Source organism: Harpia harpyja, chromosome 20, assembly GCF_026419915.1.
Source record: "Harpia harpyja isolate bHarHar1 chromosome 20, bHarHar1 primary haplotype, whole genome shotgun sequence".
NCBI classification, from domain to species: Eukaryota; Metazoa; Chordata; class Aves; order Accipitriformes; family Accipitridae; genus Harpia; species Harpia harpyja.
Window position 1 is genome coordinate 22,364,218 of NC_068959.1, and position 21,717 is coordinate 22,385,934.

Here is a 21,717-nt window from a genome sequence, read left to right on the forward strand (position 1 = left end):
CTGTAGAAAATACACAGCAGTGCTGAAATAGTCTTGGCTGTACAGTCATTGCACTTTGAAAGCTGTGTACCCATCCTACGAAGCCTTCAAAAGACACAGCTGGGCATCTCTCTTCTGTAGAAGAGCTATTTTTGTCATAATCTCTGCCTTGTTCTCTGTTTAGGAAACCACCAGTCCCCATGGGCAGCAGCAGCTCTGTTACCCCATCCGTATAGAGCAGAGACTTGGGAACTTCAGTGGTGTGTCAGCAGCTGGAAACTTGTTTTTGATGTGTGGTGGAATCAGTCACCATAGGGGCCTTTTGACTACCTCTGAGTTGACTTTTGTGGATGGAGGGTTAGCAAGAGTGTCCCATCAGTAGCTCCATGGAGGATACCCAGGGAGGGCCCTCAGCTGGAGGTGCTGCAATCTGCTTACAGCTAGGCTTTGTGCTGGAGGCCAGTCTGCAGCTCTAGACAAACACAGATCAATCAAACTGCATTTACAGGCAGCCTGCACAGACATTAGCATCTTCCTCATAGCCACGGAGTCTTGCACTTTGTGCTGTGACAAACCCTGAAAGTTTGTCCTCCGACACTCAAGGTTTCCTCATCTGAGCACCCCATGTTCTGTGAGTGGTGGTGATTTATTTGTCCTTGTCTGTAATGGAGACTTCTCTTTTTTAACCTTTGGGGTAGGGCTAATGAGAAAAATACCTCCTTCAAATCCAGTGAGTCATTTCTGTCAATGTGAGCAGGTTGGATCTGGCACTTCTGGAAGCAGTAAATCAGGTTGACTTGGTTGATAATATTGGGGGAAAAGGACCTGGCTTTCAGGAACGTATCTAGGCAACGAAAGGTGCACATCTAGTCTATGACCTAAGGTCTTGCCTGTCACCACTGCTGTTTGCAGACTGCTGTGGTGTAAGTAGGTACAACCTTCAACCTTGCCCCGCAGCAATATAGGCTGGTCCTGGTTGTGGTCATTTCAAAATGTTTAAATGGTTTTGAAAGTAGTCTTGTTTAATAGGCCCTTGAAACTAAACCCAAAACTCAGGTGAATATATGGCCATGCCCATTTCTACTTTCAGGTAATAATGTGTGATAAGAGCTTTTATAACATTTTGGAAAAGTACTTAAAAGCCTTGGCTTATTAAAAAACTGTAATTCCCCCTTGCTAATAATTTTTGTGGGACTTTGAACTTTCTCTCCGTCTCTCCCTTCCTCTCACGCATCCCTGTAGAAAGCAGCCCCCTCATCTATTGTGCTGTGCATTGTCAGCCCTGTTTCTCCGGACACGGCATGCTCTGACCAATCTATATGTGAATGTACCTATAGGATAGCAAAAACCGTACTGCAGTGAACTGCTTCCCTGGTGCCGGATTCCCCTGGGACTTTCACAGAGCCCTGTATCCCTGTTTGACTTGCGTGGCTTTTTTGTAAGCACAGATCCTTGCCACTCCCAGCTTTCCTCCTTTGCCCTCCCTGCTAAGATCATTTCCTTTCAGTGACCGAAGGGATGGCTGTTTTTGTTAAAACTTCAGGCCAAAACAGAGAGTGTACAGAAATGCCTTCTGTTGGTTTCCAAGGGAGAATCGTGCACCTGTAAAATGAACTTACCATGTGCAGATACCCCTGAAGGTGATGAGATGCTTTAATTATATTTGGAGCACTAGCTCTCTCTGGTGCTTTGAAGCAGGTTCCCAAAGAGAGATATTTAATCAAATTTATGTTTATTTCAGGCTTACCCTCTCTAGATCCATCCAACAGCTCTACAACTTCTTCTTCAGGTCCTTTGACAGGCTTTTCAGCAAACATACAAGGAGCACGGGTTTACCTTCAAGGGCCAGCGCCTGTTGGGACTCCCAGCTTTAACAGACAGCATTTTTCACCACATCCTTGGACAAGCGCAACAAATTCATGTAGGAACTTCATGGGTCTGTCTTAGTTAACTATAAATTCATAGCTATTGTCTTTAGTAGATTTGTAACTTGAGGGGAAATTACCCAGTGATGCACAAAATGCTTTCCAATTGCTTTTAGCAGCTGTGAGGGTGCTGTGCAAATCCCAAGCTGTACTATTTTGTGGTTTTTTTTCCCATGTAAAATGCCATTAATTCTGGTAGCATTACTAAAGGCATATTTGGGCAAAAAAACCCCCAGTCATCGTAGGCTCTGAGAGGAGAGGGCATGAAGCTGTGGGGGAGTGGAGGTGATTACACCAAGCTAAAGATTCCCCTCTAAATAGTATGAGTGTAATATTAGGTGAAAATGTCATGTTTGCCATGGTTTGAAGTTATACTTGGCTTTTTTTTTTTTTTTTTTAAATTGAGATTCTGGAATTATTTCATGTTACTTAATGTTCCAAAATCTTTAAGCATCATCCAAGGTAACAGTGGGTTTTCCTCCTAACGGGAAGAACATGGAAGTAGCTTTACAGAAAATATGGGTCTTTGATTCAGAATTTTAAGTGAAGAGGCTTTTCATGTCACTGCATGCAACTTCATTGCCACTCTAAGCTTAAGAACCAAAACGTTTAAATGAGTGCTCAAAGGAAGTTGGATTTCCCAAGAAGAGTCAGTGACGCTTCTGAAGTTGGTGGGACTTACGCTCTTATGTTACACATGTGGCTTTGGGAAGCTGTCTAATTTCTCTTCTGCTGGAAGTGGTGGATACCAAAACCAGGCTGTTTCGATATTTATGGTATTTTGGCTGATGTTTTCACCTCTTCCTGAAACTCTTCCATGTTTCTTATTCTTTCTTGTAATTAATTTAGATGTACTGCTATATCATGAGAATATCACATGATTCTGATGGCTGAAAGCATTTGTGTTATAATGTTGATTTTAGAGTTAAAATAAACAGAATTTCTGTGAAAGACTTGAAGAATGCTTGCCAAAAAAGCCTTTCAAACCTGTTTATCATTTGCTTTGAGAAAATATTGGGGGGGATAGAGCGGCTAGCATTTATGCTTGCTAGCTTGTGTGCTGTGTGTAATTAAGCAAGAGAAATATTCTCTTCAGCAGGTGAATCTCCTATTCCATCAGTTTCCTCAGGATCATCTTCGCCCCTTTCAGCTGCTTCTGCACCTTCTAACTTGGGCCAGCCAAAAACGGGTAACGCCAATCAAGATCGAAAGGTACCCCCTCCCATCGGGACAGAAAGGCTTGCTAGAATTCGACAGGGAGGATCTGTCACTCCTACACCCTTGGGAACCAACTTCACAGCTCCTGTTGGTCATAGTGGTATTTGGTCTTTTGGAGTTAACAGTGTATCTGGTAAGTCTGTTGTACAGCCTGGGGTAGCCTAAAGAAACTTCTAGGGCCTTTCGGAAGTACTACATTTGAAAAGAAAGTTGGGGAGGAGGAATAAAGTTCCACAGTCTGTAATCAACTTTCATGTAGTACATCCTGAAGGGAAAACTGGTGTTAGTGGTGGGAGAGTGCGTATCAATGAAAGCGCCGTGGTTTTCTCTCCTAATGTAGATGGCTCTCACCCAACCTAGATTATCTGTCAATTTACACTTGTAAACCCTGAGAAGAGTTCAGAAATTTCATATTAAGTCTATTGAATGGTACAGAATTTAAAAAGTAAACAACTTTTGTCTGCCAAGGGCATCCATTTCCAAGTCTGACCCTTGGCCTAAAAGGACAACTGCCTCCATCAAAGTTTCTAGCTTGCTTTCCATTAACATTTTAAAATATTAGTTGTGGTGCAGCTAATGCATCCAGAAACACATAGTTGTGGATGCTGATTTTTGCATTGATCTCCTCATGACTCTTGAATAGTATGGGGTAACCTCTGTTCCAGGTGGCCCCAGTTTCAAAAGAATGACTTTGAAACAGCTGAAGTTTTATGTTCAGTTTCCTGTTAGTGTGAGGTTCCTGTCAAAAGGCGGAGCTGCAGCATTTGAGGTGTAAAGTGTTTCCATTGGTAACTTTAAAGACAAATGTTTAGTAGTCCTGTATTTGTTCTATTTTTCAGTGAAGGCCTCCATACTTTGGTTAACTTAGTGTCTCAGCATTACTGTGTTTTTTCAGGAAAAGCTTGTATGTGCTCACAGAGAGTGCTGGGAGGTTTATTGGATCTTAGCTGTTCTGCTGTGGACACCTGAAACTTGCAGTTACTAGTAGTCCCCATTATCTCCACGCTTGTGTGGAGGTTCAAGATGAATATACATGCAGACAGCATGTGCCTGGCCAAACTTCCTTGGCCTCACCAGTCTCTCTTCTTTCCCTATTTTTGCCCCTGTCATAAGTGTAACTTTTTTCTGTGTTCCTATGGTACATGAGAGGATGTGGGAGCTGGAGGGAAAGAAAGTGTGTGTGCCTGTAGCCGGCCTTATATAGTGTTGCCTGCTGCAGCTTCTCTGTGAGAGGCCTTGATGCTACAGATAAGACTTGTGTGTTTGCATTGTCTGTAATGGGTTATTAGCCTAAAAACTGTAGGTATCTTCCTGCTTTGTGTAGGCTGTGGAAGGTCTGCCTTTGCTCAGAGCAGAGCCCTTAGATACCTCTGTGGCTGTGTGTTTTTGGGGAGCCTTTGGATGTATGCAGATGTGTGCAGCTGCTGAATTCTACTCCAGAGTATCTTCAATGAATTGTAATCAGCCATTTTCAATCTCCTCCTTTCCAGAAGGTTTGTCAGGTTGGTCTCAGCCTGTCATGGGAAATCATCCGATGCATCAGCAGCTGTCGGACCCAGGCACGTTTTCTCAGCATCAGCCAATGGAGAGAGATGATTCTGGAATAGTGGCTCCCTCAAATATTTTCCACCAACCTATGCCAAATAGTTTTGTGGATTTTTCTAAAGTAAGTTACAGAGGGTTGGATTTAGTCTATAAAATGACCGAGGAATTTCTTTGTTCTGTCTCCTGTTCGGCCTGTTTACACTGTGTGTGTGTCTTCCACCATTGCTTGCTGCATCTAGTCCTGAACCTACTGTTGTCCCAGTACTGACTAGAAAGCGTGTCCAAGCCTGGTGGTGCATTTAAACAAAACCAGAATTTGTAGATTGCAGATGTTTTCTTGTCAAGTAGCTGAATGCCTCCATTGCTCTCCAGTGTTTTCTTTTCTCAAAGGCTCGGTCACTTGGAAACGTTTCATAAGGCTTGCTTAGCTCTTGAGGCTGAGTAAAGGTCAGCTTAATGCTTTCAGTACAAATCATGCCCATGAATACTACATGCCTTTCTTCAGGAAGTGGCAGGATGAGAGGACCGCATGTAAGCCTGTGCCTTGTATGTTAATGCTGGAAAGTAGCTTGAGGCAGACGGATGTAGCCAAGCCATAGTGAGCTCAGCCACCACTGGGGGAACGTCCAGGACGGTGTGCTCAACAGCAGGCTTGCTCACAGCGTGTTTCAGAAGTAGCTGTAGCATGTGCTCTTGGGATCTTCTAAATTGCAGAGCAGCAATCATTCAAACATGGGGAAGAAATCTCTTAATTGCAAAAAGCTGCTCTGTAACTTGCTCTTTCTGAACTGGAAGAATATTTTAGATGGCCATTAGTAGTCTATGGAAAATCTTCAACTCGGAGTCCTGTAGGTTCAGGCTGTATACGGGCTTTGCTGAAGTGCAGCCCCTGGCTGCAGCCCTGCGTGCACCAAGGTTATTGTGTGCTGCAGAGGTGAGAGGAAGGAGCACTGAGATCACTTTGTACAGCTGCGGTGTCTGGCTTTATGGGGTCATCTGAAAGAGCTGTGCAGAGCCTGCTGCATACTGGTGAGGTGTAATTTCAGAAAAATGGGTAAACTGACTTGAATCTTCAAGCTCCGAAGAGTGACCGTATTCCATACTCTGCCTAGGTGTGCAGCGATGCCCCGTTTCCTCACAGTGCTGAGATATTTGCCAGTCAGTGAATGTTACGTATGGATGTGAACTGCCTCTGTCAATCTTGGCAAACATGGTATTACCATCATCCTTCACAACCACTGCCTTCTTCACCAACAGTGCTTTCTCTTGTTCCATCAGGGCCTACCGATTTCCATGTATGGCGGCACTCTAATACCCTCACACCCTCAGCTAGCGGATGGCCCAGGAGGCCCCCTCTTTAATGGGCTCCATACTCCAGATCCTGCCTGGAATCCCATGATCAAAGTTGTCCAGAACTCAACAGAATGTACTGATGCTCAGCAGGTAATGTGGCTGCCTTTTTCCACTTTTGGTTACCTGGGGCTTTTTACGGTGTTGTGCTTTGTTTTGTTTTTCTTCATTTTTGGATAGGTGATGTTTTTTTCAGTTCTTTGATACTGGAATTGAGATCGTCTGCATGACTTTTCCCCTACAGTTTGTGTGTGTTTATTAAAAAATATATTGCACTATCTGTACCAAACCATTCAGGTAAAATAAGCACCATTTCAAGACTGCTCAGCCAGGTAATCGACTTCGTTGTAAGTGAGAGGGTTTATATCCATACTCGGCATCTTGCAGGTTGTCAGTCAAACCTTTGCCAGAGCTGAAGAGGGCTCCCAGCCTTTGGACAGTCTGGTTGTGTTTTAGGGGGAAGCCTTAAGCTTGCCCTCTAGTGGTTAAACGCTCTGTTAAAGGAACCTTTATTTGTTTTCATAATAGACTTGTCTTTTTATTTCTTGCTGTAGATTTGGCCTGGCACCTGGGCACCTCACATTGGAAACATGCATCTCAAGTACGTCAACTGATTTAAGGGGGTCTATCCTTTTTTAGCCTTGTTTGGGAATCTTTATGGTCTTGAAGAACCCTGGGGATTTTTTTAATGTGCCTAACTAAGCAATTTTCTGTGGGCTGTAACAATGGAAACTTGATTTCCCGTTGTATAAGAACAAATTGATTTACCTGTACAAACTGATTCTGCTCTCCAGTTAGTTTAGCCATTTTGAACTTAAAAATCAGACGAAACTAGTGCTTTTGGCTAAACACTACTGAACGCTCCTTGTATGCAGCAGAGAACTAGCTGATTACATGATTTCAACCTTTTAGGGTGGTAAATACATGTATAATTGTTTACATACTTAAAAGGAAAAGCTGAGTAAATTTCATGTCGTATAGTGGCTCTACTTTATGTAGCCTGTATTAATGTGAAATATTTACCTGAATATTCAATAAAAGGCAAACAGTATTTATAGGTTGTGTGTGAGAATTTTGGAAGAGGCTGTATGTTGTTGTCATCGGTAGCTGCTGCCGTGCCCAGTGATGCATCTTTTCAGGGTCACGTAATTAGCACGTGGATGCAGTCAGGGTTTGAGGGAGGGTTTTGATCTGCAGTCATCTGTGATACAAGGTCTGCCGAGTCCTTCCCCCTGCCAGTTGTTAGCCTTTATTTTTTTGTGTGAACATGGTTGTGCGTTGGTTTTTTTTTTTTTTCCTGCTGGATTGGTTCTGCTGCTTCCAGTGCTCTTTTTCCAGGTGGGTTGCCTGAGATCAGGTTTGGTTCAGGCGTTGGAAATAAGGGCAGAGCTGACAATGTGGCAACTGATGGCACCTTAATTTGTGGAAGGTAAATAGGTAGCTTGTAGGTAAATGCAGGGTTTTTTCACCTGACTTGCTGTGACCAGCTGCCTAGAAGCAGATCTTAGGAAAGCGGAGACCACTTCCCACTAGAGAAAAATGTATTATATTCAATTCGAAGCTTCCTGTTACCCTTTAAATCTGGTAAGAGCTCCTCAAGTCCTTTCCGTGAGGAGGAAGGGGATTTTTGCATACTGCTTAAGATGAACGTTCATTTTCTACCCAGGTGCAGAAGTTCTCCACTTTCTGCACTTGGACTATGCTTATTTCTGCTTTTGCTCAGTGGTGATGCAGTAACTACACTGAATATTTGGTCCATTCCTCAAGCAGGTAACTACATACAGTGCATGTAGTGTCCAATCTAACAGACCACTTTTGGTGGTCTCTTGGACCAGATGGAGACTCCTCCACCTTCCTCCACCTTCTCCAGACAAATCCTTACATGCAGCAGCAGCAGAGTTTCCCCAGGAAAAGCATGAGGAAGGAGTACTGAAAACCCAAAGTGCACAAGCAGTATCTGAGTACTGCAGGCAGATAAACCTCAGAAATGCTAGATATTTTTTTCTAGTATTTGAGGAAGAAATGCAAAAAACATTGAACTGCTGCTGCCTGCCTGATAGTGAAATGCCAAAGGAGAAACACTCGTGTTAACAGTACTTGTATTGAAAACAAATGGTATTGTAGTGCAATAGGTGTTTGCTCCTGGGGTGAGTTGCAGGGGAGGGGCCTAAGGCCCCGCCCCTGCCCCTCCCCTACCCCACCCCTGTGGGCTCCATGGCTGCAACAGGCACCACCACCTCCTCCTGCCCCATCCCGGGGAGCCACCATCTCCTCATCCCAGAGGGCTACAGCTCCACGCCGGGTGGTACAGTCTACTCTACCACACCAGGGGGTAAGACCCAGCACGGGGATGGGCTTGTCCGTTGAATGGAACGGTGGCCTCAGCCACCCCATCCCTGCCTAGTTTAGGCAGCTCCTTCCTGAGTGGGTCTCTTCCTGGGCTCTCCACCTTGCAGCTTGGTCACTGGGAGCATGGGCACCTGCTCTGGGCACCAGATCCAGGCAGGCCCATGGGGTGGTGGCTTCCCTGGCAGCCCAGAGCTGGAGTGGAAAAGGGAACCCCAAAGCTTTGTGGCAAGATACTGCTAGAAGTTAGGGCCGTCATTGCCCCGTTGATACCGAGGGGAGCAGGCAGAAGCAGTGCCTTGTGCTTGTGCTGCTGGGGTGGTGGATGCAGTGCTGGTCCTTCGGGGGTAGGTCGTGCCTGGGCACGGCTGGCTGGAGCTGGTGCAGGTGCAGGGGGCTAGTGCAAGAAGTCTGCTCCCACCTGAGTTCACCAGCCCTGGGGGAAGGTACTGGGTGGCACGGCTCCCTCCAGAGGTACCCTAGGCCTGTCCTCTTGTCCCCCTTCCTGCCCCCCGCCAAAGCCCCTGGTTCAGCTGTCAAGCAGGTCCTTTGCTGGCTGCCCTCAGGGTAGCGTGTGCCCTGGCCCTGAGCTGGGCATGTTTCAGTTGAGCTGCAGGCACCCACCCTGTGGGCGCTGGCTCCGTTGTGTGCCTCCGATAAGCTTATCTGGGGTGGGGGAGCCTGGCCCGGTGCTGGCAGGGCCGTGGCAGGCACGGGTTGCATAATGTGTTTGTGGTGCTGGGAAGGGCCTGGCCGGCGCAGGAGCTTTGGGCTCGCTGCCACCTGGGCTGTGCTTGCTGCCGGAGCCTGGCAGGGAACCGCTGCTCAGCTGCGGAGACAGCCAGGCAGGGGAAGGCAGGCCCGGACCTGGTGCAGCAGGGTGCAGGCTGGCACGATCTCGGGGATCGCTGGCAGGCGCTTGGGGTGCGGGGGGAGGCAGCGTGTGCCCTGGCTGGGCGCTGACCTGGGGCTGTACACCCAGCAGGCTGGCACACTAGAGGAGGTGTCCCATCAAACCCAGCGTGTTGTTCTCATGCAGGGCACAGCAGGGCAGCTCGTCGGCTGAGTTGATGGGAACAGTTCCCTGGGTACATCTCCTTTCGGTGCCAATGGGGAGGCACCCGGCTTTTGCTGTTCTGATAGCTGTAGGGAGCCACCCCTGAGCTTGCCGCCTCTGGGCTGGCTGCGCTGGGGACCTGCCTGCTACCTGGCTGTTGGGCTTGGGCTGTGCGCCGAGTGCCCCAGGGCTGGCTCTGCCTTCCAGGCAGCACAGGGGTGGCTGTGGTGTCAGCTGCCGCAGGGCACCCCGTCGAGGCTGGACCTGCCCGTGCTGTGCCCTGGTAGAGCTCCAGGAGCTTCAAGGGGAGGAACAATGTGGCGAAGAGCTGCTGGGCAGGACAGGTGTCACAGTCTGCCACGTGGGAAGTCCCACACTGGCTCTGGAGTCAGCCGTGTCCCGGAGCTGTGGCCAAGCGCTTGGTTCCACCCCCTGCTCCAGGCTCAGGCCGTGGTGTTCGGAGACAGGGGCGGCCAGGGGCCGGCAGTGCCTGACAGCCTCCTGCTTTTGGCAGGTACCCGCATCATCTACGACCGCAAGTTCCTGCTGGAGTGCAAGAATTCGCCCGCGGCCAGGACCCCTCCCTGCTGCCTGCCCCAGATCCCCGGTGTCACATCCCTGGCCCAGTCCAGCCTCGTCAAGCTGGAGGAGCTCAAGGAGCGGAATGAGAGCGAAGAAGCCATGCCAGGTGAGCAGCCCAGGCAGGCAGCCCCTTGTCTACACACTGCCTGGGGCGTGGGGCTCCCACCTGGCTGCAAGGGCAAGGGGAGATCCTGGCTCAGCCCCAGTTCCAGTTCCTTTGCCTGTACGTTTCTCCCAAGGTAGCCCCATCCTAACCCTGGCCCTGTATCCCTCCGTACCCTTGCAGATCAAGACCAGTTTGAGATGGACATCTGAGTTTCCAGCTCCCCGTCTCCAGGCCATGGCTGGGCCTGTTCCTGGGCCTCGTGGAGTTGCTGGCACCGTGACCAGCTGGCTGCAGCCCTCTCTGATGCTGGGGATGGATGTGTGACACCTCAGGCTCTAGCACAACTGGCTGGTGCAATTGCCTAGGAGCTCATGCTTGATCAATAAACACCATGAACCCCCTGTGCTGACCTGGTGCATCTCTGTGTTGGGGCTCAGCTGGGTCCTCGGAGCCCCAGGGACGGGAGCTAAAAGGAGCTGAGGAGCACCAGGGGCCCTTAGAGGGTGCAGAGGATTTCTCCCTCCTGCAATGAGATGCTGCAGGCTGGGGCGGTGAACGCAGGGCCTCAAGGCCTGCTCCAAGGCTTGGGGTGCCACATGCAGCCTGCCCCAGCCATGGGGGGAGCATGGCTGGTGAGGCCCTCCTGTGAATGCAGGAAGGAGCAGCACAGAGCAGTCCGATTGCTGTCTGGGGTAAGCGTGACCACACTGGGCTTACCTGACCTGGTGGGCTTCACTAGCACTGTGACATTTCTCCCTGGATCTCCCCCTGTCTCTGAGGCCACCCAGGTCTCTTGGGTCCCAAACTTGGGTCTGAACTGTGCCAGGACAGGCAGGAGCCCAGATGGGCGCACGGGCTGTAGCTGCAGCGCCAACCCTGGCCCAGCCAGGCTGCTCTGGGCTGGTGGCAGGTTGGCCTCCCCAGCCAGCCGAGAACTCCTCGGGGGCCTGTCTCGTGCTGCACAGGAGCTGGGCCGTGTGCCTGCTGCTGTGGGTTCCCCCCCACTGCCAAAGGCAAGGCCGGAGGGGGCCGGGCTCTGCCAACCGGTGCAGCAGGGAAACGCATTGCCGCCCCCTCGACCCGGGTGATGCTGCGGGTGCTGCCAGGGAGATGCCTTCCCTTCATGTCTCGTGGGCTGGGAACGCCCTGCCAGGGCCAGAGCCCCTTGGCCAAGCCCAAAGCTGCTGTGGCCTTGCCCAGCCGTCTCTGGGAGAGAACCAGGACCCATCTGGTGCCAGAACTCCAGAGCAGGCTGCGGCCAGGGGCAGGTTAGTGCCGTTTTATTAAACGTCATGAAGTGAATCGCCACTAAAATGTCACAATGATTAAAATCCCCTTTTCCTGGGCGAGGATTGGGAGGCAGAGGAGGTGCCCAGACCCACTCAGGCAGCAGGGGCTCTTCTCCTGTCGGTGGCCCGAGGCCTAGGCTGCCGCGCTCGCAGTCTGCAGCCCCGTCCCTGGCGTCAGGGATCCTCCTGGCCAGGCCCGTCCTCGGCGCCGCCGTCCGTCGCCGCAGCCGACGCCGCAGCAGGCAGGCTCCTCGACTCGGCGATCAGGCGCTTGACGCCCACCAGCCACTGGCTCACCTCGTTCACGTGGTCCACCATGAGCGAGCGATGGATCTCATCAGCCGCGTCCCAGTGCTGTTGCTGCAGCTCTGCCAGGACAGCGCAACCCCTCGGTGGCGTGGGGTCGGCCTTCCCGCCGGCGCTCCCTGCCCGACGGCCTGGCGCCGGCCCCCAGGCAGCTTCTCCCCCCCCCCTTGCCCCTCACCTCGCACCAGGAGGCTCATCCTCTTCCTCACCGGGGCCGACAGCTTCCCCTGAGCCCAGGCGTCCCCCAGCACCGTCAGCCGCCGCCCGATGTCGTCGCACACTTGTTTCTGGAAGCAGAGACGAGCTGGAGCTGCGGGGAGCCCCCCGGGGCCAGGGGCGGCTCTCCTCGCCCCACGAGAGGCAGCCCCCCCCCCGCCTGCTGCCCCTCCTGCGCCCGCGGCAGAGCTGGCGGCGGGGGCCGGGGCCTCACCTGCACCGTGGGGCGGCAGGCGGCGAGGGCCTCCCGCAGCGGGGCGAGGACGGCGGCGGCGGGGACGCCGCTCTCCTCCGGGCGGGCTGCGGCGCTCGGCCTCCCGCCCTCCGCCCGCGGGGCAGGGCTGACGGCCCCGAGGGGGGGCGGCCCCAGCGCCCGGGGGGGCGGCGCCGGGGAGGCGGCGGGGGCCCCGGCCGGCTCTGGAGGAGCACCTGCGGGGAAGAGGCGCCGGCGCGGAGCCCCGTCAGCCCGGCGCCGGCCCGCGGTTCCCGCCGGGCCCGAGCGGGAAGGGGGGCCGGGCCCGCAGAGGAGAGGAGGGGGTCCCCGCGGCGCCAGCAGCCCGGGGACTGCCGCTGGTCGTCGTCCCAACACCTACCCCCCCCCCCCCCTTCCCCGGCTGGGCGGGGGAGGCTTTGCGGGTGCTGACCTGGGGGAGCCCCCGCAGCCGGAGGGGGGGCCCGGCGGGTGAGCGGGGTTCGCCTGGCCCCCCCGGCCTGCGCCTGCAGCCCGTAGGAGAACTGGGGGGGGTCGTTCCAGCCACGCTCCTGGTTCCCTGCGGCAGCAAAGGGCACGGTGAGACCCCTGGGGAGGGGCGGGGGGGGCCGAGGGGACGCCCCCCAGCCCCGGGACGCGGGACCCCGGCCCCTGCGCCAGGGTGCGGCTCTCCCTCCCCCGGCACGGCCCCGCCGGGGCCCCCTCGCCCGGACGGGGCGCGCCCCCCCCCCAGCGCTCCCCCCGCCGCCCCGAGCCCCTGCACCCGCCCCCCCACTCCCCACCGCCCCGGAAGCTCGCTCGCGCCCCCTCACCCGGCTTCACGTAGAGCTCCGCCATCCCGCCACGTCACGCCCGGCCCCGCCCCTTCCGCCCGATGGGGCGGGGCGGGGGCGAGGCGGGGCTGGAAGGGGCGGGGCTTCCCCTGTCCCCGCCCCGCCGGGGAGACCGGGGCGGGGGCCGGGGCCGGGGACCGGGGCCGGGGCCTCCGTCCCCCGGCCCCGGCCCCCGCCCCGGCCCCGGCCCCCTATGGGGTGTGGAGGAGGGCTCGCCTGAGGCGGAAGGCCTCCAGGAAGGAGAAGAGGCCCCGCTTGCGGGAACCGGCCCCCGCCGCCCCTCCGCTGCCCCCGCTCGCCTTGGCCGCCCCGCCGGCAGCGTCCCCGCCGGCTGTGGCAGCCTTCGCCTTAGCCCCCGGTGCGGCGGCCACCAGGCACTTCTGGTACTGCACCTGCGGGGACGCGAGGAGACAGAGCGGGGCGCGGGGCTGACGCGCGGCGCGGCCGCGGGGTGGGACGCGACACGGCGCGGCCGTGGGCTCGGACCTGACCGGACGCGGCGTGGCCGTGGGGCTGGACGCGGCCCCCGCGGGGTCAGCTCCCTCCTGCCCCGGTTGCCCTCCCCAGGGCCGGGCGTCCCACCCGGGGCCCCAGCTTCGCCCTCCCCCTTCGCCAGCCGGCGCCCCCGGAGGGCCGGGAAGCCGGGGGCGGGGGTCGGGGGACGCCCCGCCGGCACTCACCATGCAGGCTGCCTGCACCGCCTCCGAGATGGTGCCGGCGTCGGGCTCGCACCAGAAGGCCGCGCACTGGAAGCGTCGCCCCGTGTCCACGATGAGCGCGAAGGTGTGGGCGTCCCGGCCCACCCCCAGGAAGGTCACGTAGCGCACCTGGCACTCCCAGATGTGCGCCGCCTCCTCCTCGTCCTCCTGCGGGGACCCCGTGGGCCCATCCACCCCTGGCCACGGCCCAGGCGGCCCTGCCACCCCCGCCAGGTCCCCTCTGCCGGGAGGCCGGGCCCCCCACGCGGGTGGCCTGTCCCACCGCGGCGGCAGCGGGGTGCCCGCTTCGGCCACAACCCCCTCTCCCCCTCCCCACCTGTGCGGGGTGCACCCTCATGGCTGTGTCGGACACGCGGATGAGGGAGGGCGTCCAGCGCTCCCGTCCGGGGCCCCTCGTCAGCTTCTCGATGGCCTCGTTCAGTACGTCCATCCCTGGGGAGCGGGAGACCCCGTCCCATCAGCCCCTGCCCCAGCTGCGGGCACGGTGCAGGCAGGGTGCTGCCAGCCGGCCCCACGGGCTGCTCGGCTGCCCCACGGCGTGGGGTTCTCGGGCATCCCCCGGCTGAGGCGGGGCCGGCGGCACTTACCCATGGCCCTGGGCACAGGCAGGCTGCCGATGTACAGCGCCTCGTAAGTCTGCATCGACTGCCTCACCGCTTCCAGGATATCCACTGCCAGAACAGGAGAGGTGGGGAGGACCCCCTCACGTCCCCCGCCACGTTCACCCCCCCCCCGCCCCCATCTCCGAGGACCCCGGGGACACAGCTGGGCAGGCCAAAGGGCGCTGGCTGCTGGGCATCCCGCTGCCCGAGGGTGGACCGTGGGCAGGGGAAGCAGCCGGCAGCGCCGGGGGGACGGTACCTTGCAGCGGCAGGTCCTCAGTGGACACGGGCTCCAGCGTGGCAGCGTGTGGCAGTCCGCTGCTCGCTATGGCTCGCTCAGCCACAATCTGCAAGAGACGGGGGTCCCAGTGCCTCCCCTCACCCCCGAGACCCCTGGGCCGTGCCCACACCCGCCGGGGCCCCTGCATCCCACCTTGGAGCACATCTCGTGCAGGGCCTTGGCGATGCCCTTGGCGGGCACGTTGCAGTGGAAGACGTGACACTTGAGGACACAGGTGTCCTTGTCACTGGCCACGAAGGCAAAGTCTCTGCAAGGCCACGGGCAACAGAGTGAGACCCCGGCTGAGGCAGCCCCCCACCTCTGCGCTGCCCCTTGGTCCCACACCCCCTTACCTGTCCCTGCAGCCACGGCGGCAGTCGGGGAGGGAGGAGAGGGGACAGGTTACTGCTGGGGTGCCTTCGCCCCTCAGCGGGCAAAGCCACCCCCCAGCCCCCAGCTCTGCCCCGGCCCCCAGCACCTGCCGTTGTTGCAGCCAACGCCCCAGACGCGAATGTTGAGGATGGGTTGGCGGTGGATGAGGCTGCGGTCGAGGGGGTCCACCAGGCTCATGGTGTCCTTCTTCAGGATCATCACCAGGTCCTGGCCCTGCAGAGGGTCAGCGGCTCCCTCAGCCTAGCAGACAGCCTGGGCGTCCCCAGCATCCAGCCCACATGTAGGGACACCCCGGTCCCCCCAGCCTACTCAGCCCTGAGCGTGGGGACAGCCCACCCAGGCACCCCTGGCACTGTCTCCAAGGGGCAGCCCTGTCAGAGCCACCTGCCGCACAGCTGGGACCACCGCATGGATGCCCTATGCGGAGAGTTGACTCTGCCACAGGATCTGGTCCCTGCCCTCCCCCCCACGCATGGTCCCCATCGGTGGGGACAGCCAGCCTCAGCAGCAGTGGCCCTGGGTTGGGACCCTGCCTGGCAGCACCATCCCAGGCTCTCACCTCGCCCCGGTTCTCCACAGAGCCCTGGACCTTGCTGTTGGAGAGCTGCTGGATGCAGTTGTTGACAGCGATGCTGCTCTTGCCGGGTGCCAGGTCCTCCTCGGGGATCTCCACCCAGCCCAGAGACCGCACAGCAAAGCACTGAGCAGAGACATACGGGGCTTCGGTGCCCAGATAGCACAGCCACCCCCATCCCATGCCCCTCGCCGTGCCACTGTGGTCACCCCTGCTCTTGCTCCCACCCCTGTCCCTGCCAGCTGCTGCCTGCCCCCTCCTCTGCCAGCACCAGCCCACGATGCCGCAGTGAAGCCCCTGGGTGCGGTACCTTGGAGCCAGGCTCTGCGCTGTGCTGAAAGTCATCTCCGTGCCAGGGCAGCGAGGTCCTGTAGAGGGATGGGGTGGTGAGGGGATGGCTTCCACTGAGCAGCACGGACCTGGGCCACCCAGGGAAGCGCCACCAGCAGACCCCCATGCCACCAGCTGGGAAGCATCCCATGGAGGTGACTGGCATGGTCCTGCTGGCTCCAACGTGTGGGGCTGCTCTGGTGGGGGGCACTGGGGGCCCAGCACCCAGCAGTGGTCAAGGGTCAACGGTACCCCACAAGCCAGCACATGGACAGCCCTACCTCCGGGACAGCGAAGCCATGGGGCTGGGAATGGGCCTGTCCTTTGCCGCGTGGTTGGCCGCGGGGGTCTGGCAGTCCTGGGAGAGAAGAGGAAAGGGGTGAGGGCAGCAGAGAGGCTGACAGGAGGCACCAGGTAGAAGCCTTCCCTTCCAGGACAGCAGCGCCTCAGCTTGTGGGCATCCCATGTAGCCAGGAGGAGGCCAACGTGGGGCCTGCTGGAGCCTTTCAAGGGGCTTAACCCTGGCCAGGAATGGGCTGAGCAGGACTTTGGGGTGACAGACAGGCCGGCTCCAAGGGGAGGCTGGACCAGTGATGCCCAGAGGGCCCTTCAGCAGGCTCCTGCCAGCGGGCTGGGATCCAATAACAGCCCCCCCCCCCGCCCACATCCCCTACCATTCCCTGGAGTGTCTCCTCTCCATCAGTCTCCGTGCGCCCTCCTGGGCCGGTGCTGGTGCGTGTGGGGTGCTGCCACTGCGTCGTGCCAGTTGGCACATGCCAGTAGTAGGTGCCCAGAGAGTCACGGATTTTCCTCCAGCCTGGGGGGAGGTCGGGGTCTGTCTCCAGGCTCTGGTCACTCCAGAGGTTGTCTGTGCAGATGGAAAGTGTGAGACAAGGGGCGGGGGGAAGGTCCCCCAGCCACAGGGCGCCCTGAGAAGCGAGCAGCTTCACCCATCAGCGAAAGGGTCCTGCGGTTGCCTCTGGGTGCGCGGCTGGGCACGTGGCCCAGGAGAGAAGCACGGGGCGAGGGAAGGCTTGGCGAGAGGCCAGAGAGGCTGCGGTAGTGGCGGACCCCAGGCGGGTGATCGGTCTGGGCAGCTGCCTCATTGCTGCCCGGAGGGGTGGGGTGACCCCGGCGGGGGCACGAGAGTACAGGCAGCCTGAGCCTGCCAAGGAAGGCACCCTGCTGCGTGCCCCAGGCAGGGCCCGGGGCTGCCAGCCCAGAGCTCCCCCTGCCAGCATGCGGTCCCCAGCCCTCTGCCAACACCCCAGGGTGCCCGAGACCGGCTTCTTCCCAGCTCGGCCGGGGGGGAAAGGGGCCGGGACAGACCCCTGGGCTCTGGGAGGAGGAAAGCACCCTTGGAGGGTCGCAGCTAGGAGGGGCGGATTAACCCCCTCCTCCCTGCGCCCCAAGCCCCGGAGAGGGCACGGAAATGAGCCCGTGGTGCAGCGCAGCAGCGAGCTCTGCTCCCGGGAACGGCAGCCCGAAACCCGCAGGGCTCGGCGCACCCCTCGTGGGTGCTCATCCCCCGCGGCTGCGCTGCCGGGGGGGGGGGGGCCGGGCGCTCTGCGGCGGTCCATGGCTGCGACCCCCGCGCCCCGCGGGACCCCCGGCGGGCGGGAGGGCGGGGCGGGGCGGGGCGGGGACACGGCGGTGCCCCCGCGACCTTGGGAGGGGCGGGGAGGCGGCGCAGGCCGCCGCCGCCCGCGTTCAGCACCGCGGACAGCGCCGGGGCGCGGCCGCCGCTTCAGTCCGCGGGACCCGGCCCCGGCCCCCGCCCCGGCCCCGGCCGCTGCTTCAGCCCGCGGGCCCCGCACCCCGGCCCCGGCCCGCACCCCCGCCCCGGCCCCGCACCCCGCAGCGCAGCCCCCCCGCCGGTGCGGCTGACCGTCGCAGTTGACGAGGACGATGGCCAGCATGTAGTCCTTGCCCAGCATGGCCCCGGCGCCCGCCCCGGCGCGGCCCCCCCCGGCCCGCCGCCTCCCCAGGCCCAGACCCAGCGGCGGCTGCGGCGGGAGGGGCGGGGCGGGGCGGGGCCGGGGCGGGGCGGGCGGCCGAGCAGACGGACGGACGGACGGACGGACGGACGGGCGGGGACGGGAGGGGCTGCCCGGGCGGGGAAAGGACCGAGGCGGGGGGCGGGTGTGAGCCGGAGCCCGAGAGCACGGGAGGGGACGTCTCGGCGGTGTTCGGGAAGGGGAGGGGGTGTCTGGGTGCCCGGCGGGGTTACCGGAGCCCGGAGGGGCGGTGAGGTCCTTCGGGCGTTTCGGTGCAGAAAATGGGACACTGGAGCAGGGAAGGGGCATTTGGGGGCAGGAAAGGAGGTTTCTGACTGCAGTAGCGGGTCCAGGTCAGCCCCTTGTGCCCTTAGGTTTGGTCCCTCCCCCTCCACGCACCCTTAGGTTTCCTCCATTCCCCTCCCTTTCCCCAGAGGCCACCCTTAGTCCTCCGCATCCACGCTTATTCCACATTCATTCTCTTCCATGCATGCTCAGGTCCTCCCATTTCCCTCCACCTGCAGTCCAACCTCCTTCAGTCAGTACTGAAGACACCTAAATGTGCATGCTGGTCATCTTCCCCTTCTCACCAGAGGCCGAGAGCTTTGCATCTCCAGCTTGAGACTTCTGTTTTCTGTGCTACCTTGAGCTGACAATCCTGGTTGGTGCTCAGTACCCAGGGACAGAAGCTCTGAAGACATTTGTTGTACACCTCAGTTCCCTCATGGAGCTCCCCATGTGCTGCCAGGGACAAAGTCCTTCCAAGCCACAGGTGCCCGACGACGTATTCCGAGATGGTTTGCTATCTGTGGCATGTCCACAAAGTCCATCATGGCCTCTTAACCTTTCCTTCTTCAGACCCAGAAGCTAGTAGTCCTGGATGTAGCCTGTGTCCTTGAGAGCCTCCCATGCCACCTCAGCTGCCCTGCTTCTTTCCATGCACAGTTGTCCACAGAGACTGAAGTTTTTGGAAGTGCAAAATGAATTTTCCATGCCTGTTTCCTCGCTTTCAGTGAGGCATTGCTTCTTTGCTTGGCCTCATTTATGTGCTCTGTGGGCTAACATACCCCTAATTTTGTGAGACACCCTTCCCTCCTACCCACGTTTTAACCTTGCTCACATATGCTGGCCTAGGAAAGGCACCAGCTGCATAGTTCGACTTTGTAGTTGTCCGCAATCATTTCTGTATCTTCTGTTGGCATCTGCTTTTTTGGCTACAAGCTATTTCTTCTGCATCCATCCAGAGCTAGTGAGATTTCTGAGACCCCATTCAAGCACCATGTCCTTGGGACATGTTTTGCCTAACCCATGGCTTCCTGCATTCAGACTTGTCTGAGGCAATGGGAGCCAGAGGGGGTTGCGGGCCTTACCTTGACCCCTGCTTTGCCCATACCAAGTGATGCTTCCTCTTTCTCCAGTGCCCAGGAGGGAGCTCGCCCCTACCAGAAACAACCTTATGGTGACTTGTAACACCATGGCATCCTCTGCCACACATGTCTCCTTGTCCTTAGTTCAATATGCATTTCACTTCCAAAAACCGAGCTTGGCTGATCCGACAGGAGGCAGCAACCCTGACACAAACTGTTCCCACTCCTCTTCCTGCTCAGCAAAGCCCACCAAGGTGACTTACTGAAGGCAACTCTCTTTCCTGGTAATGCCATTGTTGTGGTTTCAGCCCAGCCCCTAACAAAGCACCACGCAGCCGCTCTCGCTCACTCCTCACCCACCCCCCGCCCCCGGTGGGAGGAGGAGAAAATATAAAGAAAGGCTCCTGGGTTGAGACAAGGACAGGGAGGGATCACTCCCCACTTATGTTCAGGGGCAAAAGACAGGCTCAACTTGGGGAAGGAACAAAATCAATTTAATTTGCTACCAGTCAAACCAAACCAAGGCTATTGGGAAGTAAACCCCAACCCGAGAACAGCTTCAACCCCCCCCGCCCTCCCGCCTCAGCCCCACTCCCGGTTCTCTCTCCCCAGGGGAGCAGGGGACGGGGGCTGGGGTCGGTTCCTCACCCCTGGTCTCTGCCGCTCCTTCCTCCTCAGGGGGAGGAGGACTCCGCGCTCGGCCCCTGCTCCGCCGTGGGGTCCGTCCCTCCCACGGGAGGCAGCCCTTCACCCACTGCTCCAGCGTGGGTCCTTCCCGCGGGAGGCAGCCCTTCACCAACTGCTCCAGCGTGGGTCCTTCCCGCGGGAGGCAGCCCTTCACCCACTGCTCCAGCGTGGGTCCTTCCCACGGGAGGCAGCCCTTCACCCACTGCTCCAGCGCGGGTCCCTTCCACAGACAGGGCGCAGTCCTTCAGTCACAGACTGCCTCAGCCACGCAGGCGCGGCCATTTTGGGCGGCCTCCGCTCCCCCGCTCCCCTCCATGGGCTGGGGGGGACAGCCTGCCGCCTCACCGCGTCCTCCCCCGCTCCTCCTCCTTCCCTGACCTCGGTACCCGCAGAGGGGTTCCTCTCACAGCCCACTCCCCCGACTCACTGGGCGTTCCCCTTCTGAAATCTGTTCTCCCACAGGCGCTACCGCCGTCGCGGAGGGGCTCGGCCTGGGCCAGCGGTGGGTCCAACTGGGAGCCAGCGAAGCTTCTAGCAGCTTCTCCCAGGAGCCGGCCCTGCGGCCCCACCCCCGCTACCAAAAACCCTGCCACACAATCCCATAACGGTCATGAAGCTTAAGGGCAATGATGGCCTATAGTGATATAAGACTTATGGTGGGATGCAGAGGGAGGAGAATTTGGGGTTGGTGGGATGGTGCAGAGCAGAACCTGGGGATGTATGAAACTTCATATAGGATGTTTAGGGGAATAGACGTAGGAAGGGAAAGGGGGGTGTCAGGGGAGGAACAAGCATGGGAAAACAGAAAGAAAAGGGAGAAAAGGGTTCAGTGGCATGTAAACAGTGGTAGATATGCTTGCCTGCCTAAGCATCTTGTTTCATCACTGCAGTCTGTCCTATACTCTTATTAAATCACATTTCTTCTGTGTGATTGTGCTCCCCATTCCAAGCCTGTGTTTTTGACCAGCTGGTGAACCTCAGACTGAACCAGCTGCTCAGTAGGACAGGAGATCTTGATGCCCAGTACGGCAAAGCCATGTACGATCTGAGGGACCTGAGGGTCTGGGTGCTGGCCACCAGAGACCCATGCTCAGAGTCTGTAAATGTGCATGCACACATGCGTGGGTGGTTGGCCATCTCCCAGGTGGACCAGCCAGTGCACAGGGCAGGCAAGAAGACCCTGGGCAAGGTTTCCCCAGGTGTTTTCTGCAGAATCAGGGATGGGCCATGCCCTGGTTTCTACAGTTCACCAGACTCAGCTACCTCTAAGGTAAAACCCCTTAAACCATGGCTTAAATTGATGGTCTGCTGCCTGAGTCATTTGCCATGTAACGTGTCCTGATTTTGTTAATGCCTGGGGTAAACCTACAATTGGGGTCTCCATTTTAGAGGTCTGTGGTGTGTTACTTCGATGTCTGGGCTTGGGGTGGGCTGGAGAGGGTGGGGGCAAGGGTATGATCCTCTGTCTAATAAGAAACCCATTCCCAACCCCAAACAAAGAGGCAAGTCCTTAGCATTGGAAAAGTGTATTTTCAGATGTCAGTGTAGTGGAAAAGAGGGCTGCTGTCTCTGAGGAATCCCAGCGAGTCTGTGAAGTGGGGCATTGCGCAGTTTATGTACCTCCTTGGGAATACAGCAAATGAGGTCAAATGAGCAGGATAGCCTTTCCATCATCTTGGAGGTAAATAATACCCTAAGAAGCTTTATCTTTCATGATTTTAATGTCTTGCTGAATTTTTTTTCAGGTCTTTGGGTGCTTCCTTGAATATTCAGTCAGAGGGATGAGATTTGGCTAGGAGCTGTTT

General features: G+C 57.7%; 4 protein-coding genes across 9 annotated transcripts in view; 2 read left to right on the forward strand and 2 right to left on the reverse strand.

Moving 5' to 3' along the window:
* ANKHD1 (ankyrin repeat and KH domain containing 1) overlaps nt 1-7,068 on the forward strand; it is a 116,348-nt gene extending 109,280 nt beyond the window's left edge. For 2 of the 6 annotated variants that reach the window (XM_052772218.1, XM_052772219.1), the window contains exons 33-37: nt 1,721-1,915; nt 3,001-3,255; nt 4,613-4,788; nt 5,946-6,110; nt 6,572-7,068. In XM_052772218.1, the coding sequence (XP_052628178.1) occupies nt 1,721-1,915; nt 3,001-3,255; nt 4,613-4,788; nt 5,946-6,110; nt 6,572-6,631 (851 nt within the window). In that variant the 3' untranslated portion in view covers nt 6,632-7,068. The remainder of the gene's footprint in view (nt 1-1,720; nt 1,916-3,000; nt 3,256-4,612; nt 4,789-5,945; nt 6,111-6,571) is intronic. The other 4 variants (XM_052772220.1, XM_052772222.1, XM_052772221.1 and 1 more) reach the window with 2 other exon arrangements.
* A 206-nt stretch (nt 7,069-7,274) lies between these two features.
* On the forward strand, nt 7,275-10,509 carry EIF4EBP3 (eukaryotic translation initiation factor 4E binding protein 3). Its single transcript, XM_052772224.1, has 3 exons — nt 7,275-8,349; nt 9,935-10,108; nt 10,289-10,509. Exons 1-3 carry the CDS (start codon nt 8,232-8,234, stop codon nt 10,315-10,317), a joined length of 321 nt encoding a protein of 106 aa, XP_052628184.1. The 5' UTR covers nt 7,275-8,231; the 3' UTR covers nt 10,318-10,509.
* An 863-nt stretch (nt 10,510-11,372) lies between these two features.
* SRA1 (steroid receptor RNA activator 1) lies at nt 11,373-13,091 on the reverse strand. Its single transcript, XM_052772091.1, has 5 exons — nt 12,943-13,091; nt 12,564-12,689; nt 12,134-12,348; nt 11,882-11,990; nt 11,373-11,765 (listed from the first exon to the last, which is right to left on the reverse strand). Exons 1-5 carry the CDS (start codon nt 12,965-12,967, stop codon nt 11,572-11,574), a joined length of 669 nt encoding a protein of 222 aa, XP_052628051.1. The 5' UTR covers nt 12,968-13,091; the 3' UTR covers nt 11,373-11,571.
* Nucleotides 13,076-17,891, reverse strand: APBB3 (amyloid beta precursor protein binding family B member 3). Its single transcript, XM_052772090.1, has 12 exons — nt 17,750-17,891; nt 16,536-16,729; nt 16,143-16,219; nt 15,842-15,899; nt 15,517-15,657; nt 15,043-15,170; nt 14,718-14,832; nt 14,544-14,631; nt 14,270-14,353; nt 13,999-14,114; nt 13,644-13,829; nt 13,076-13,355 (listed from the first exon to the last, which is right to left on the reverse strand). Exons 1-12 carry the CDS (start codon nt 17,796-17,798, stop codon nt 13,155-13,157), a joined length of 1,437 nt encoding a protein of 478 aa, XP_052628050.1. The 5' UTR covers nt 17,799-17,891; the 3' UTR covers nt 13,076-13,154.
* Nucleotides 17,892-21,717: the final 3,826 nt, after the last annotated feature.